This window comes from Mauremys mutica, chromosome 2, assembly GCF_020497125.1.
Source record: "Mauremys mutica isolate MM-2020 ecotype Southern chromosome 2, ASM2049712v1, whole genome shotgun sequence".
NCBI classification, from domain to species: Eukaryota; Metazoa; Chordata; order Testudines; family Geoemydidae; genus Mauremys; species Mauremys mutica.
This window is the reverse complement of record NC_059073.1, coordinates 1,199,423-1,216,617: the sequence shown is the minus strand read 5'-3', so window position 1 is coordinate 1,216,617 and position 17,195 is coordinate 1,199,423. Positions and strand designations below refer to the sequence as shown.

General features: G+C 49.6%; 2 protein-coding genes across 2 annotated transcripts; both read right to left on the bottom strand.

The window, feature by feature from the left end:
• Positions 1-6,277: 6,277 nt before the first annotated feature.
• LOC123364893 lies at positions 6,278-7,563 on the bottom strand. The gene is made up of 2 exons (XM_045007390.1): positions 7,293-7,563; positions 6,278-7,155 (listed from the first exon to the last, which is right to left on the bottom strand). Exons 1-2 carry the CDS (start codon positions 7,482-7,484, stop codon positions 6,700-6,702), a joined length of 648 nt encoding a protein of 215 aa, XP_044863325.1. The 5' UTR covers positions 7,485-7,563; the 3' UTR covers positions 6,278-6,699.
• A 323-nt stretch (positions 7,564-7,886) lies between these two features.
• On the bottom strand, positions 7,887-17,017 carry LOC123365073. The gene is made up of 6 exons (XM_045007704.1): positions 16,848-17,017; positions 13,314-13,362; positions 13,014-13,068; positions 12,084-12,185; positions 8,716-10,598; positions 7,887-7,906 (listed from the first exon to the last, which is right to left on the bottom strand). The coding sequence occupies exons 1-6, from the start codon at positions 16,944-16,946 to the stop codon at positions 7,887-7,889; spliced, it is 2,208 nt and encodes a 735-aa protein (XP_044863639.1). The 5' UTR covers positions 16,947-17,017.
• Between the last annotated feature and the right edge of the window lie 178 nt (positions 17,018-17,195).

The following is a 17,195-nucleotide window of genomic DNA, read 5'->3' as shown; positions in this document are numbered from 1 at the left end:
TGAAAATAAATTCTGAAGAAGGAAAGGAGAGCATTCACTCTAGCAATCAGATTTCTTGGAGTTCTGCTCATCCAATCAGGGAACAAAGTCAAGTCATATGACCAGAGTGTCCAATCCACACACTGTGAGTTTTAACTAGCAAACTGATTCCTGAAGCAGAATTATTCATTGAACTCCCCCCGCGATTATTTTTGAAATAGGGATAAATTTGAGTGCCCTGGAAGCTTTTTAGGGAGAATTTGTGAAGAGGCAATGGGATGGGTTCACAGCTTAAATTATTCCCCACAAATTAGTTGCTTGGCTGTAAAGATAAGTGCTTCCATACCCCGCACATATCGGCAAGTACTGCCGACCCAATACATTCAAACAAGTCAGGCCTCCCGAATCATGAGATTTTAAAATTATCTGGGGATTCTTTTGATTTGCCTTATACTTTTTGAACCATTAGGGGGTCCCATTTTGAAGCATGACGGGCTAGACATTTACTATTTTTTAAATGAAAGTGGAGATTCTTGCGTGCTCGGGAATGGCCCCACTCCGGGGTACTCTTTCTGCACCGGCCGCTTCCCTACCCCTGATAAGCACATTAAGTTCAAACCAAATACAATTTATTGAACAGCAACTGTAAGGAAAACAGGGAAAAATGGAAGAGGGTTAAGGGGAACAAGGGACCCGCCCTGTGGGCTCGGGGGCACCACAACCAGCGTCTCTGAGCCGTGAGGGCAGATCACAGCCTGTTCCTCACACTCCCGGCTAGTCACACCATCAGTCTCATTGAAGCCCCAGGCCCCGCTTTCATCTTGGAATCTGGGGTTAAACGTCATACCCCAAGGAGAGTCTCTTATCATCAGTCTCTGTGTCCCAGGACAACAAGCACTTGTTCTCAGCCACTTTGGCCCATGCTTACAAGGCCCACTGGTTGCTAGGGAGATGGTGGAATTAGTGGGCCCCTTCTGTTAATGGGCATGCTGGCAGGGTGGGATTCAGTAGTATGGAAATCGGAAATAGTATAAGGGACCTACCATCAATCAAACCCTAACCCTTTTCCTTGGCCACTTAAACCCTGCCCCTTGACCCCTTATGCCACGACCCCTTAAGCCCCAGGCCCCGCTTTCATCTTGGAATCTGGGGTTAAACAGAATATTGACAAAACTAACAGAATCTAACATACAGATGTCTTCAGTACTGAAAGGTACACGGGCCACTAATCCTATGCATTGAAAGCATGCGCTGCTCATTTGGCATTTATGTCCTCACGCCTTCTTGAGCTGTCCAAGCAGCAAGCACCCTGTTCTTTGCATAGGCTGGGATCCTTCTCCTGGCAGTTATCTGCTTGCTGCAGGTAGCCAAAGCAGGCCTGCGAACATCAGCCCTCAGTCATACCCCAAGGAGAGTCTCTTATCATCAGTCTCTGTGTCCCAGGACAACAAGCACTTGAGAACATCAGTCATATCCCAAGGAGAGTCTCTTATCATCAGTCTCTGTGTCCCAGGACAACAAGCACTTGTTCTCAGCCACTTTGGCCCATGCTTACAAGGCCCACTGGTTGCTAGGGAGATGGTGGAATTAGTGGGCCCCTTCTGTTAATGGGCATGCTGGCAGAGTGGGATTCAGTAGTATGGAAATCGGAAATAGTATAAGGGATCTACCATCAATCAAACCCTAACCCTTTTCCTTGGCCACTTAAACCCTGCCCCTTGACCCCTTATGCCACGACCACCTGTCACTGGAAGTCCCACCCATGGGGAATATTACTTCTGGGGTCAAGGAGGACACATAACTGGAAGCAAAGGGTGTCATGTGACCCCTCTAAGAACTCCTCCCACTGCCCTCTACCAATCAGGAGGGGTTTCGCCCCCATAGGCCTACCTGGAGAGGGGATTTGACCAATCAGGGGTGTTCCGGGGCATGGTGACCCATCCGGAAGTGGTTCGTGTGACCCCTCTAAGAACTCCTCCACTGCCCTCTGCGAATCACGATGGGTTTCAGCCACACAGCACCGCCCTGAGAGCAGATTTCACCAATCGGTGGTGTTCCAGAGCGGGGTGACTTGCCCAGAAGAGAGTCGTGTGATCCCTCTAAGAACTCCTCCCAGCGCTCTCTGCCAACCAGAGCGCATCACCATCACCCCATAAGACCCAGCAATCGGAGCAGAAGAGGCCATCTTTTACCAAGGACGCGTGCTTTAGAAATCGTGGAAACATGGACTCCTTCACCACCCTGGTGAGAACTTCAGACTTTGTGTTAGCCCCGAGGGCCTTTGGACTTGTGTGGAGAAAGCGCTACATGAGCGACAGTTCCGACGACGGCCCTTTGACTCAGCCGTTGATGGATACGCCAGTACCCGAAACCCAAACCCTCGTGAGGCACCCCGATGAGCAGGAAGGCCTCTCATTGTCCGGCCCACTAGAGGCCTTTGAGAGCTGACAGCGGTAGCATGAGCTGTTTTTGCTCATGTCTGAGACACAGATCTGAAGAGGAAAATCCGGAAAAGGACAAAATGGAAGAATGGACCAGCTCAGACTCCCTTATGGTAGGGGTCGTGGTGTCCATTTTTACAGGCGTTTGTAAAACGGCATGTGAAACCAGGCGATTAATAACATTTATTTATTTAAATGTGTCAATATGAATGTGTCCCCCTTCATATTTGTGTTAGTAAAAGACGGTACCAGTAACAGTCATTTCTACACAGGCAGCTCTGTTAAAGAAAATATATTACACCCCCGGGGAAGTTGGGAGCTTCGGCGGGGTGAACCCTCTTTCTCAAGTGGCCAGAAAGCATAGCAAAACTTTACATAGAAGACAGGCTTTCAGAAAGGGACACTTACACCTTACACATTTCCACCCCACCATCAATCTCAGCCTGGACCATTCCACACAAGAGATCCACTTCCTAGACACCACAGCACTCATAAACGATGGCCACATAAACACCACCCTACTGATCGCTATATTTACCTACATGCCTCCAGCTTTCATCCAGACCACACCACTCGATCCATTGTCTACAGCCCAGGTCTATGAAACAATCCCATTTGCTCCAAGCCCTCAGATAGAGACAAACACCTACAAGATCTCCATCAACCATTCTTACAACTACAGTACCCACCTGCTGAAGTGAAGAAACAGACTGACAGAGCCAGAAGAGTACGCAGGAGTCACCTAATACAGGACAGGCCCAACAAAGAAAGTAACAGAACGCCACTAGCCATCACCTTCAGCCCCCAACCAGTGGCATATTATCGCCTAGGCCAACAAGGCTTAGGCCTAGGGCGGCAAATTTGCTCACGCCCCCTCCCCAACACTGCCCCTTCCTCAAATCCCTGGCCTGCCTCCTCTCCCAGGCGCACCACTATTCCCCCCTTCCACCTCCCTCACCGGCTTGCCACGCTAAAGTGCTGGTAGAGAGGGAGAAGGGAGTAGCGGCACATTCAGAGGAGGCGGAGCAGAGGTGAGCTGGACCCACGGGTGCGGGATGTAACCTGGGGGGGCCCGGGAACCGCTCCCCGTCCCAGCACATCTCCGCTCCACCGCCACCATCCCCCGAGCGTGCCACAACTCCCCTTCTCCCCACCCCGTCCCAGTCTTGCCGCGGGGGAGCAGAGGTGAGCTGGCGCGCGGGGTGGGGAGGGGGCGCGGCAATTTTTTGAGGGCCTAGGGGTGGCAAATTTGTAATCTGCCACTGCCTCCAACTAAAACCTCTCCAGCGCATCATCAAGGATCTACAACCTATCCTGAAGGATGATCCATCACTCTCACAGATCTTGGGAGACAGGTCTGTCCTCGCCTACAGACAGCCCCCAATCCCACAGCAACAACACACCACACAACAAAACACTAACCCAGGAACCTATCCTTGCAACAAAGCCTGTTGCAAACTCTGTTCACGTATCTATTTAGGGGATACCATCATAGGACCTAATCACATCAGCCACGCCACCAGGCACATCTACCAATGTGATAGATGCCATCATGTGCCAGCAATGCCCCTCTGCCATGTACTTTGGCCAAAGCGGACAGTCTCTATGTAAAAGAATAAATGGACACTAATCAGACATCAAGAATTATAACATTCAAAAACCAGTCGGAGAACAATTCAATCTCCCTGGCCACTTGATTACAGACCTAAAAGTCACAATATTACAACAACAAAACTTCAAAAACAGATTCCAACAAGAGACTGCTGAATTGGAATTAATTTGCAAATTGGACACCATTAAATTAGGCTTGAATAAAGACTGGGAGTGGATGGGCCATTACACAAAGTAAAACTCTTTCCCCGGGCTTATTTTTTCCCCCACTACAGTTCTCACATCTTCTTGTCAATGGCCCTGGAAATGGGCCATTTTCATTACCACTACAAACAGTTCTTTTTCTCCCCTGCTGATAATAGCTCACCTTAACTGATCACTCTCCTTAGAGGGTGTATGGTAACACCCATTGTTTCTTGTTCTCTGTGTATATCTATATCTTCCTACTGTATTTTCCACTGCATGCATCCGATGAAGTGGGCTGTAGCCCATGAAAGCTTATGCTCAAATAAATTTGTTAGTCTCTAAGGTGCCACAAGTACTCCTGTTCTTTTTTCACTTTACACAAACCGGCTCAAATGCATTTTAAAAGAAACAAGACCATTGGTTCATATGTGGATGTGCAATGGCAGGCAAATTTGGTGGATATGCACCAGTTCTCCAAATGCAACAGCGGTTTTTAAGTACATCTTAACAGTGATAGACATTCTATCCAAATATGCCTGGGCCTTAGGTCAAAAACACAAGACGAGTGGTGAGGTATCCAAGGCCTTTCAAGCTATTTTCAGCAAAGGTCACGTGCCTCTTCCTTTGAGAAATGCGACCACGTGAGACTATCTAAAACCAAAGGAGCTTTTGAAAAAGGTTATGAAAAGACATTTACCGATGAGATATTCCTTGGGCATGCCTAGCCTTGCTCAAAACAGATTTCAACAAGCACAGACATGTATTTTGTGATAATTTTCACAGCCATGTTACCCAATAAAGCACCCCAGGTAAGGGGTTTAAAGACAATTGATGTTTGGTGTTTGTTTGTTTTTTTTAAAAAAAGACCAATTCAGAAAAAAGTACACAGATTATTATTTTTTAATTGAAATAATCGCTCGTGAGGTCCCCTAAATAATCCCCCCCGAGGGGGATTCCACTCATCCTCCCTTTTCACAAATATCACCAAGTCAGTGTCGTGGTACAGGAACCACTCTTGCAACCACTCTAGGAGGTTGTATAGTTCTAAGCGGGCATAAGCGGTGGTGAAACAGGCTATGAAGACGTTGGTATTGCCAGAGACAGAGTACCGGTCTTTTGCGTGCTTCCAAGACACACACACGGTTTCAGCGTCAATAAACTCACAGGATGAAACCTTGTAATTGGGGGAAAACAGGTACTGAAAGAGTGGAGAAATTGGAGAGGGTCCAAAGAAGAGCAACAAGAATGATTAAAGGTCTTGAGGACATGACCTATGAAGGAAGGCTGAAAGAACTGGGTTTCTTTAGTTTGGAAAAGAGACGACCGAGAGGGGACATGATAGCAGTTTTCAGGTATCTAAAAGGGTGTCATAAGGAGGAGGGAGAAAACTTGTTCATCTTCACCTCTAAGGATAGAATTCTAAGGATAGAACAAGAAGCAATGAGCATAAACGGCAGCAAGGGAGGTTTAGACTGGACATTAGGAAAAAGTTCCTAACTGTCAGGGTGGCTAAACACTGGAATAGATTGCCGAGGGAGGTGGTGGAATCTCCATCTCTGGAGATATTTAAGAGCAGGTTAGATAAATGTCTATCAGGGCTGGTCTAGACAGTATTTGGTCCTGCCATGAGGGCAGGGGACTGGACTCGATGACCTCTCGAGGTCCCTTCCAATCCTAGAATCTATGAATCTATAAATCTATAAAATCATAAAAGGAAAAAGATACAGATGAGAGCTAGAATTGGTTAAACGGAATCAATTACATACAATAATGGCAAAGTTTTTGGTTCAGGCTTGGGATAGAATAAACTGCAGGTTTAAATTAAGTCTCTGGAGTCCATCCCCAGCTGGGACGGGTCATCAGTTCTTTGTTCAGAGCTTCAGATTCTAGTAAAGTCCCTTCAGAGGTAAGAAGCAGGATTGAAGACAAGCTGGAGATGAGGCATCAGCCTTTTATAGTCTTTTCCAGGTGTAAGAATACCTCTTTGTCCTTACTGTGGAAAATTACAAGCAAAATGGAGTCTGGAGTCACATCGGCAAGTTCCTGCATACTTTGCTGACTTACAAGGTGCATCTGCCTTCTCTCAATGGGTCAATTGTGTAGCTGATGGTCCTTAATGGGCCATCAAGCAGGCTAGGCAGAGCTAACACCAACTCGTCTGGGATGTCACCCAGAAGCATAGAATAAGTTTGAGATACAGACATGATAAAGCCAATATTCATAACTTCAACTACAAAATGACACATTCATACAGACAGCATAATCATAACCAGCAACCCATAACCTGGTCTTAGACCCCTTATATGACCCCCTTTACAAAAGATTTGGTGCCACTACAGGACCTTGGTTGCAATCATATTCTATACCTTCCCAGTTCAAGTCAAGAATGTGACACAGGCATCTTCCGGTTTGGTCATTTTCTTTAAAACACGGCCAGGGTCTGCACTAAATTGCACAGCATTTATCAAGGTCACCCCTTACGCTAAATGTTCTTGGGTAGGCACAGACATTGCGTAGCATAACCTATGGCAAGAACAGTGTTTAATAAGCTTTCCAAACAGAACTCAGCACACAGGCGCCGGAGCTTGAAGTTTAGATCTACTGAAGTCCAAGTCACACAGTCATGGTGCTGTTGTGCTGGCGCATCTATGACACAGCCCTCACAATCTTCAAAAAGCTTTTCCCTAAGGCACTGATGAACGACAGCATAAACAGCAACACGTACAATAGTCCGCATGACTTTTTTACGCTCACGACGTGGCATTGGCTCAGTTAGTTCCATGCCAAGCCGCCTAAACTCCTCATAGCCGTCATCCTTGGAGTCCTCTTCAACAATTTGTACCGGCATTGAGCAAAAACAAGGAGAGCCCGGTTCATCTTCGCTGCTTGATGCAATGCTGTCCAGGGCCTCTGGGTCCTCTAGAAAGGCATCGTCAAGCTGTGGAGAGATTTTCAGAAAAGAAACAGTGTAAGCTCCCACTCCTTGTTTTTAAATATACACAACCCACCCCACCCCCCGGTTCCTAACCCCATTACACCCCATCATCAACAGTCACTTCTTAATCATTCATTTACCTGAGCAATGTCTTTTCCGTTCACCTTGTCCTCCGATGACTCCCCTGAGCTGCGTTCACCTTCCACCTCTAGGGGGGCAGACAATGAGAGGCCATCACACTCATCGGTGTGCCTCACGAGAGTTTGGGTTTTGGGTTCCAGCGTATCCATCAAGGGCTGAGTCAAAGGGCCCTCGTGGGAACTGTCGCTCATGTAGCGCTTTCTCCACACAAGTCCAAAGGCCCTCGGTGCTAACACAAAGTCTGAAGTTCTCACCAGGGGTGGTGAAGGAGTCCATACTTCCTTGGTAAAAGATGGCCTCTTCTGCCCTGGTGCTGGGACTTATGGGGTGATAGTGTTGCGCTCTGATTGGCAGAGGGCGCTGGGAGGAGTTCTTAGAAGGGTCACACGACCCTCATCTGGACAGGTCACCCCGTCCCGGAACACCACCGATTGGTCAAATCTGATCTCAGGGTGGTCCTACGCGGCCGAAACCCATCGCGATTGGTAGAGTGCAGTGGGGGGAGTTCTTAGAGGGGTCACACGAACCACATCTGGATGGATCACCGCACCCTGGAACACCCCTGATTGGTCAAATCCCCTCTCCGGGTCGGCCTATGAGGGCGAATCCTCTCCTGATTGGTAGAGGGAAGTGGGAGGAGTTATTAGAGGGGTCACATGACATACTTTGCTTCCGGTCGTGTGTCCTCCTTGACCCTGGAAGTAATACCCTGTGGGTGGGACTTCTGGTGATAGGTGGGCGGGGTTTAAGGGGTAAGGGGCGAGCTTTTAGGGGTCAAAGGGCCGGTTTGGGTTTGATTGACGGTACGGCCCTAATAGTACTACTGGACACACTTAGAGGCCCTTGCCTTCCAAAAGGGTGGCTTTGTAAATTTAGTATCAGCTCATCTTGAAGGAAGGATTGATTCTTGAACCGCATGAAGTAAAGTAATAAATCCAGTGAGCTAGCCACACCCTCAGTCTCATCAAAGCTCCCAGGCCCCCCTTCATCTTGGAATCTCGGTTTAAATGTCATACCCCAAGGAGAGTCACTTATACATCAGTCTCTGTGTCCCAGGACAAGAAGCCATTCTTCTCAGCCACTTTAGCCCATGCTGACCGGGCCCACTGGATGATAGGGAGAGGTTGGAATTTGTGGGCCCCTGCTGTTAGTGGGCATGCTGGCAGGGTGGGATTCAGTAGTATGGAAACCGGACACCCTTGGAGGCCCTTGCCTTCCAAAAGGGTGGCTTTGTAAATTTAGTGTCAGGTGTTCTGGAACGAGGGTCCTTGGACATTGGGGACTTCACTTTGTGTTGCAGCTTGCTGAAGGTTTGCTTCAGGCACATTAACATCTTTTGGAGAACTATGCTCCTTGAAGGGGATGGTGTCCTAGCTCTGGAGGCCTTTGGTGACTTTGAGGGAGAACCGTCAGGACTCTCACTTGCTTTCTCCCCAGCTTGCGAAAGCCCTGTTGTACTCGTTGCAATGGACACCATCTTTGGTTGCTTGCGGGGAGCCCTTTTCCCCTTTCCATCCCGCCTCTTGCTCTTGTCTACTGGAAGGAGCCACAGCACTGGCATCTTATTGTGGTTGGATGATGCTGAGGAGTCTCCTGGAGTCCATCGCTGTGGAATTCCATGGGATCTTCCCGGCAAGTCAGCACCTGCAGAGCCAGCTGGTCTCTTCTGTCGATGCTTACCACACTTCTCGCAGACTCTGATTGGTGGCTGGTCCCTGGAGAGCTTTGAATTCACAGTTCCATTGAACCCACGTGAATGCATGATGTCTCGAACACCATGCAGCTCAGCAGATGTCTCCTTTGGAGTTTTCTCACCCTTCCTCTTTCCTGGATATGCCTTGCGGCACTGCTGGCAAACTGAGACCTGGCCCGCCAAGGGGCGGGAGCTGCTCAACATTTCCGTCAGCTGCTTGATCTGCAGGTCGTGTGCAGCCTGCCCAGCAATGAGAGAGTCAAGGGTGGATCTTGTTAGCTGCTCAGAGCCTGGTGCCTCTGGGGCAACCTGGTGCCATTGGGTTCTGGGAAGATCTGCCCTGCTCTCACCTGCTTGTGCCCCTGGCCGCAGGCAGGAGCCTTCTCCCAAGAGAACCTTCCTCTCCATGTGCAGCTCCAGCTTCTCTTCAGTCCCTTTGGTGCCGCTCACACAGGTAAGGGGCTTTCTCAACTCGCTCCTATACATTTGGAGTGTCGCTGCGAGTGTCTTCTCTGCTACTGTGGTTCCTGGAGGTGGCGATGTCAGACCCACCCCTGCTGGCAGAGTGCAGCGCTGTGGGTTAGTCTGCTTTCCTGCCGCACCATCATTCCTGCCTGTCTCCATGGTGATATCTTCCGCTGGCGTTAGAGGATGTGTGGAAGAAGAGGAGCTTGTGCTTCGCCTCCCCGTCTGCAGGAAATCGGTCTCCATCTCACTGAACTCCACACGGGCTCCCCTGGCTGGGACGGCGTGAGGCAGCTTTGCCAGGGGCTCTGGGTCCAGGGTGAGCAGCCCCCTCTGCATGACCGGATGCTGATGCCTTATGTGGAGTTCGACGGGGTGGTCAGGCTGTTGTCCCATCGTTGGGAATGCTGCTGTCCTGTGCTTGCCTGGCTCCCTAGGGGGGTGGAGTGGCCCAGGCAGGGCAGTCTCTCTCCGGAGGGGAACATCTCTGTGCGACTCTCGCACCATCTTAGGAAAGGCCTTCGTTTGGATCTGCCAGCATTTCTGAGCCACGTGATCCTGCAGCTTGACCACCGCTGTGGGCACAAGCCTGGCCAGGATGGCATCAGGGGATGCCATGATCCTGTGGGCCTTTTGGGGAAGGGGTCCCCAGGGGCAGACACATGGCTCCTGGATCTCCTGTGCACGCTGAGGGCTGGTGTTGGATCTGAGGGGCTCCGGGACCTTTGCAGGGAATCCACATTTGGGCGGATCTGTGTCTACTTCCAATTGATGATTGGTGTCCCGCTTACCCAGCAATGGCTCCCCCGGGATGGGGGTTTGTGGAGCCCCCAGTCGCCTCTGCAGATGCTTCTGCTGGATGTCGAAGTCTGAGCTATGGACTGAAGTCTGGTCCAGACCCGTGGTCTGCTCTCCCCGGTCTCGTCTGCCGTGGGCAGGAGGCCTGGAGAGAGGCTGGTCTTGGATGGGATGGGTGGATCCTTCCCAGCTCACGAAGGGCATGATCTCCCCTGTGTGGCAGAGGGGCTCCGACTGAATGATGGAGGCTACTCTCAGGGAAAAGGAGCTTTGACTCCAGAGGGCAGAGTTGGTGGATTCCCTAGAGGAGTAGGAGAACTGGCTCGTGGCAGATGTCGACACACTCGGCCTGTGGGAGAGAGCAGACAGGGACAGATGGGACATGGCCCTGCTGAGCAAAGGCAGGGCTTGGGCACAGCTTTCCAACAGTAGTGCAATGGGGCAGTGCCTAGGCATGCATTGCACACCACACCCTGACACAAGGACCACAACTGGGTAACGAAAGACTGAGAGGGGGAGCCGGCACTCATTTTATCTAGAACGATAACCCCTTCGTCACACGCACATGTGCAGCACCTAGCACAATGGGGCCTTGAGCCTGATTGGGGATCTAGTGCTATTTTAACAGAAAGATTAGCTAACAACAATTGCTTTGGGTGAGGAAGATGTGAGCATGTGTAACTCTCGGCAGAGGAGGTTGTGAAGGCCAAGGATACTGGTCTAGATGAACCTTTGGTCTGACCCAGTCTGGCTGTTCTTATGTTCTTACATTCTAACCCACTGGAAACCTGTCCTCTTCTAATGGCTGACACTAGAGGCTAACAACCTACTATTGCTCCCAGTTAATGGAGTTTCTCTGGTGGTGGAGGACTGTGCTATGGCCCTAAAAGTCCTGGGTTTGAACCCAGCTGATGACTCATGTTTGGGGTGTATCACGTGGTGTCCCACTCACTGCTTGTCTGGAGCCTACTCTGGGGATTAGCTCTCGAGGCCAATGCCCCTTCCAATTGTCGCATGTGGTCACATCATCTCTCTGTCATTCCGGGAACTGCAGTGTCCCCTTCTTGGCTAGGCCACTCAGCGTTTCCCCCTCTTCCAGGGTACAGTCCTTCCATTGCCTGTCACTCCCACAGTGACCCAGACAGTCCTCCTGTTCAACGCCCCGCCGGTCTGGGCCGTGCCCTCGGTGGCTGGTAGGGAAACCTGGGCCCACACTTCACACTGGGCTCCAGGCCAGGGACCCTCAACCCAGCAGTTCTGGGCTTTCCTCTCCCAGCCTGGACTGCTTCCTACTACTCCTGGTTCCCCTCCTTGCTCTGGGTGCACCAGCTCCAAACACTCCCCCCTCTTCCCAGGGAGGGGCTGCCCTTTCCCAGCCGCAGCCCCTGTCTCTTGCCAGCTTCCTGGCTTTATAGGCCCTGCCCAGCTGAGCCTGCTTGGAATCAATTCCCTGCTCCCTGGCTCTTCCTCCAGGTGCACCCTGTGGAGTTCATGGGCCTGCCTGGCCAACTGAGCCCCTTCCAGTCCTAGGTGGGGAGGACACCCCCTCACAGCGTGTCATTGGATTGCTTTTTCTTTCAGACACAGCACGGGCAGGTTCGAGACAGTCGCCTGCTGGCAGATATTGCCCTACAGAAGGATTTGATCCTACTCACAACCCCAATTTATAATCTCTGCATTTAATTTCTGATAATCCCTCACCTCACTTTCACTGGTATCTCACCTGTTATTTTAGGATGCTGGCGTGTCTGCTTTTCCCTGCTCCCTCCTCTCTACATTCATTATCCCCTCCCACCCAGCCCCCAGTCTGGTGCCCCCCGCTCAGTTGCCTTACGGTATCAGAACTGCATCCAGGTATCTGGCCATGTCCTGTTGCCTCCTCTCAAGAAGCCAGAGGCTCTGAGCCAAGGGGAGCTTCTCCAGGGGCACAGGGCAGCTGTGGAACAGAGAGAGCAGATAGCTGAGTGCAGGCCCTGCCCTCAGGCCCTCTTTTACCTAGAGGGGCAGCACCGAAAGGCTCCCTGTCCCATTCTCCACTGAGGCAGCCTCCTCCCCTGCAATACCCAGGCCTTGGATGTTCTGGGATGGGGTTAGCTGGATTGTTAGGTGATCCTGCCTAGTGCTGTGGAGGTGAGTGTCTATCCTGCTGGCTGCATGTGTCATGTCCCTTCCACAGAAGCTAATCAACAGATAGGATAACAGCCTACTCTAGCTACCAACTATGCAGCTACTTCTTTAGCTCTAAGGGGTGCTTTATGCTGCAGAGCTGAAGGTCCAGGGTTCAAATCCTACTTGGAACCTATGCTGGGGGACTGGAGGAGGGGCCATTACCCAAGTGCTGCTGGATCCCCTACTCACCGTACCAGAAAGGCCAGCCTTCCTCCTAACCTCTCCACCTCACCTCCCCGGGGTGCACGGGGCTGCTCCCAGAAAACATTTTCTCCCCCTCTTGGGAGGGGAGGATGGTCCAGTCCAGTCGACACAATCTACCCCTCCCTGCCACTGCCCCAGGTTAAATGAGCCGTATGACGCTTGGAGAAGGGAATGACCCACTGTACGAGGCGTGGGGGTGGATTAGAGATGGCAACTTCTGCAGGGTGGGAATGAATTGCAGGAGTCTAAAGGAGAAGAGTTGCCTGCGTGGTACATAGATCGGGGCAGGGGAGGGATTACTCAGGCTACTGCCCCTGGGTGGGGATGAATTGCATGACGCTAAAGGAGGGGACTGACCCACTGCAGATTCATGGAGGGGGGCATTGCTTACCACGTCTCTGGGGATGCACCAGCCTCCTCCACCTCTTCTGAACAGCGTCCAAAAGCTGCCAGAAGTGAGACATAAAGGAGACTTTGAGCTGCTTGGGCACCCTCTGCTTCCTAGCAGCCTATTGCCCCAGTTTTCAGAGGCAGCCTGTGAACGGAGCCCCAGCCAGTGCCTCTGCACGACTCTGGGCACGACTGTGCCTTCGCAGGAAGAGGGGACGCAGGTGGGGGAATAGACCCTATTTCTCTGCTTTGCATTTGGCCTGAGTCTGCCACCGCAGCTGTGGGGTCAGGGGCTGCTTACCTTTCGCTTTCTTTTTTGTCTTTCTGGGCCTCCTCTTCCTCGGAGAAGCCTGCCACACACAGAGAAAGCAGCAGGGTTAGAAGAGAACTCCTCAATAAACCTGGGAGAACAATGAGCCAGAAGTGATTGCCATGTGGGGCCTGAGGGAAATTTTTCCTTCTGGGAGAGTATTGCACTCTGAGGCATCATGGGTAGGCATTGTGCTTTCCTATGATGCAGCCAATATAGGGCACAAAGCACAACCCATAACAGGGGTCACTGGAACACTCTAGGGGCTGGAGAAACAGGGATTGCTGGTACCAGGAGCCTGCAGAGTTTATAAGCATTGAAGGAGAGAGCCTGCAAAGTTCTCTCTCCTGCAGAGATGATCAAACTCTGCAGGTTTTAGGACTGCACAGTATACAACTAACCCCAGATACCATACATGGAATTCAGACCCTGGGGGAGAAATCCCACATCTGGACAACAGTGTTTCCTGGATACATATTTAGGGAGTGCATGATATCGGGGTTTTCTCTGCAGCCATTTGCGATGGCCATGCTACTCCTGAGTGATGAAGCCATGAATGGCTTATGCAAATCCTCCCAAACAAGTGCCGATATAACCCCTAGATCATCCTTAAACAGCAGCTGTTTTACACCAAAAAGCAACAACAACAGTTTGGCATGAGTTCAGTCCACTTGCCTGAGAGCTGCAAAGTTTCTTGAAGGTAAACTGCACTGCTTGCAGCATAACTAGCCAGGTATTCCCTTCCCAGGCTAGATCTTTCTCGCCTGGGCTCGGCCCCTTCCCTCCTCCCCCACAGTTTAGTTTCTTTAGTTCTCCAGATGTTTTCAGCAGTCTTCCTTTTGGGGCAGGAAGGTGGTGGAGAAGAACCTAGATTAACTCACTTCCATAGGAGTTAATCAGTTCAATAGGATTTGGCTATGACAGGAATCCTTTGTCTCCCAGTTTGATCCACCACTCTCTCCTAGTGGAAAAATACCACCAGTCCAAAATGATGTCCATCTGAGGGAACTTGGATTGTTTAGTCTGCAGAAGAGAAGAATGAGGAGGGATTTGATAGCTGCTTTCAAGTCCCTGAAAGGAGGATCCCAAGAGGATGGATCTAGACTGTTCTGAGTGGTAGCAGATGACAGAAGAAGGAGTAATGGTCTCAAGTGGCAGTGGGGAAGGTTTAGGTTGGATATTAGGAGCAACTTTTTCACTAGGACGGTGGTGAAGCACTGGAATGGGTTCCCTAGGGAGGTGGTGGAATCTCCTTCCTTAGAGGTTTTTAAGGGCAGGCTTGACAGAGCCCTGGCTGGGATGATTTAGTTGGGAATTAGTCCTGCTTTGAGCAGGGGCTTGGACTAGATACCTCCTGAGGTCCCTTCCAACCCTGATATTCTATGGATTCTATAATTCTATGAGGTGACATGATCACATGACCCTGCAGTGTCAAAGCAGCATCCCAGGAAACTTCTCAGGAAGGAGGAAGATTAGCATCTTCCATGTCCTATTGCCCTTCCTAATGGCCCATCCAGGCTGATTGCCTACTATTTGGGGGCATTCCCCTGGTGCAAGGACTTTTGTAATTGATACGCAGCCCATATTCCTAACTTCAGATACAGAAATGATACATCCATCCAAATAGGATAATCCCATTCAGTAAATCAGAACCTTTCCAAGGATAACTCACATGACCCATCTTGCATAAAACATACCTTAGTTATGCCATATCCCTAGAACAATATCGCTATGAAGAATATGGGGCGTAATGTCACAGGGGTGAAGAAGCATGTGGACAAGGGCGACCCGGTGGATAGAGTGTACCTGAACTTTCAGAAAGCCTTTAACAAGATCCCTCATCAAAGGTTCTTAAGCAAAGTAAGTTGTCATGGGATAAGAGGGAAGGTCTTCAATTGGATCACTAACTGGTTTAAAGATAGGAAACCAAAGGTAGGAATAAATGGTGAGTTTATGAAGAGAGATAAATAGCAAGGTCCCCCAAGGATCTGTACTGGGACCAGAGTTGTTTAACATCTTCATAAATGATCTAGAAAAGGGGGGAAACAGTGAAGTGGCCAGATTTGCAGATGATACAAAGCTAAAGATCGTTAAATCCAAAGCTGAATAGGCCCTCCTTGTTCCCAGATGTATAACTCTGTGTTGGACTGTGTGAAAATGCATGTTGTTTGAATGGGCCCCATTTGCCAAACAAACTCTCCAGAACTCTCTGTCTGACTGCCCTGTCCTGATCATTATTTGCCATTCTGCCAATCTTCGTGTCATCAGCACATTTTTATCAGCAGCAATTTTGTATTTACTTCCAAGTCATTGAAAAATATTGAATAGCATCAGACCTAGTACTGATCCCTGCAGAGCCCCATCAGAAACACCCAAATTTGATGAGCCCTTTGACAATTACTTTTTGAGATCTATCAGTTAGCCATTAGCCTGTTCTCAATCCCTTTAACCTGTGCTCCATTGATATTGTATAGTGCTATTTTTTAATCCAAATGTCCTGCGGTTCTTGGATGCCTAAACAGGGGAATCTCAAGTTGGAGGAGAGAGGTTATTTTACCTCTGTATTTGGCACTGGTGCAACCACTGCTGCAATCCTGTGTCCAGTTCTGGTGTCTAACATTCAGGAAGGATGTTGATAATTTACAGAGGGTTCAGAGAAGAGCCATAAGAATGATTAAAGGATTAGAAAACATGCCTTATAGTGATAGAGTTTAGGAGCTCAGTCAATGTCGCTTAAAGAGGTTAAGGGTGGTTTGAGGAAAAGTCTATAAATACCTACATGGGGAAGAAATCATTACAAATGGGCTCTTCAATCTAGCAGAGAAATGTCTCACATGGTCCAATGTCTGGAAGTTGAAACTAGACACGTTCAGACTGGACAGAAGGCGTCCATTTTTAACAGTGAGAGGAATTAACCATTGGAACAATTTTCCAAGGTCATGGTGGACTGATTCTCCATCACTGGCAATTTTTTAAATCAAGATTGGACATTTTAATTCAAGGCATGCCCTAGGCATGATTGTGGGGAAGTTCTTTGGCCTGTGCTAGACAGGAGGGTCAGACTAGAAGATCACAATGGGCCCATCTTGCCTTGGAATCTGTGAAAAACAGCACCTTCCAAAAGTCTAAGTTTGTCACATCTATGTTTGACATGGCCCATTTTCCATAAAACATTGTTAACCTACTTTGAATATATTCCTGACCTTTAATTCTTTATTGATTGAATCCTATATCAGTTTGTCCATTATTTCAGGCTAAGTGGCCTACAAGAAGCCAGGCCAACCCCCCGTAGCTTTTTGAATATTGACAAAACATTAGCACACTTCCAGCCTTCTAGCATTCCCTCAGGAATCCTACATTTGTTAAAATATTAATGTCCGTGGGCCAATAGCCTCCTGAGCCAGCTCTTTGAGGACTCTTGGGTGGAGATGACCCGAGCCTGCTGATTGAAAACTACTTCTGTTTGGTTCCTTCATTCAGCTGGCATCAATCCAGCCTTTCCATCTCTCAAGGAGTCTCACTTACCTCAGATCTGGCAAGCCTGATCACAGCATAATACAGAAGAAAGAGCAGCAGGATCCTTAGGCAGGAGGCAGAGTTGAGAAAGAGGAGGAGTGATCTCATTTTGCCGGGCTCAGGCACTAAGAATCAGAGATACACTCAAAGCAGCACCAAGTACCCAGGCTACACCTGAGGGCAGGTTGCCGCTCTGGCATCAGGCAGGCGCTGATGTCATCCCTAGGTCACAATGAGGCTGCTCTCCTGCAATCTCCCTCTAGCCTGTGAGGTGTCAATGCTGTACTTAGATCAGGAGATAGGATGTGGCAATCGCCCAAGGGGGCTGAGCTGCTGAGCTCAGAATAAGGCAGGAGA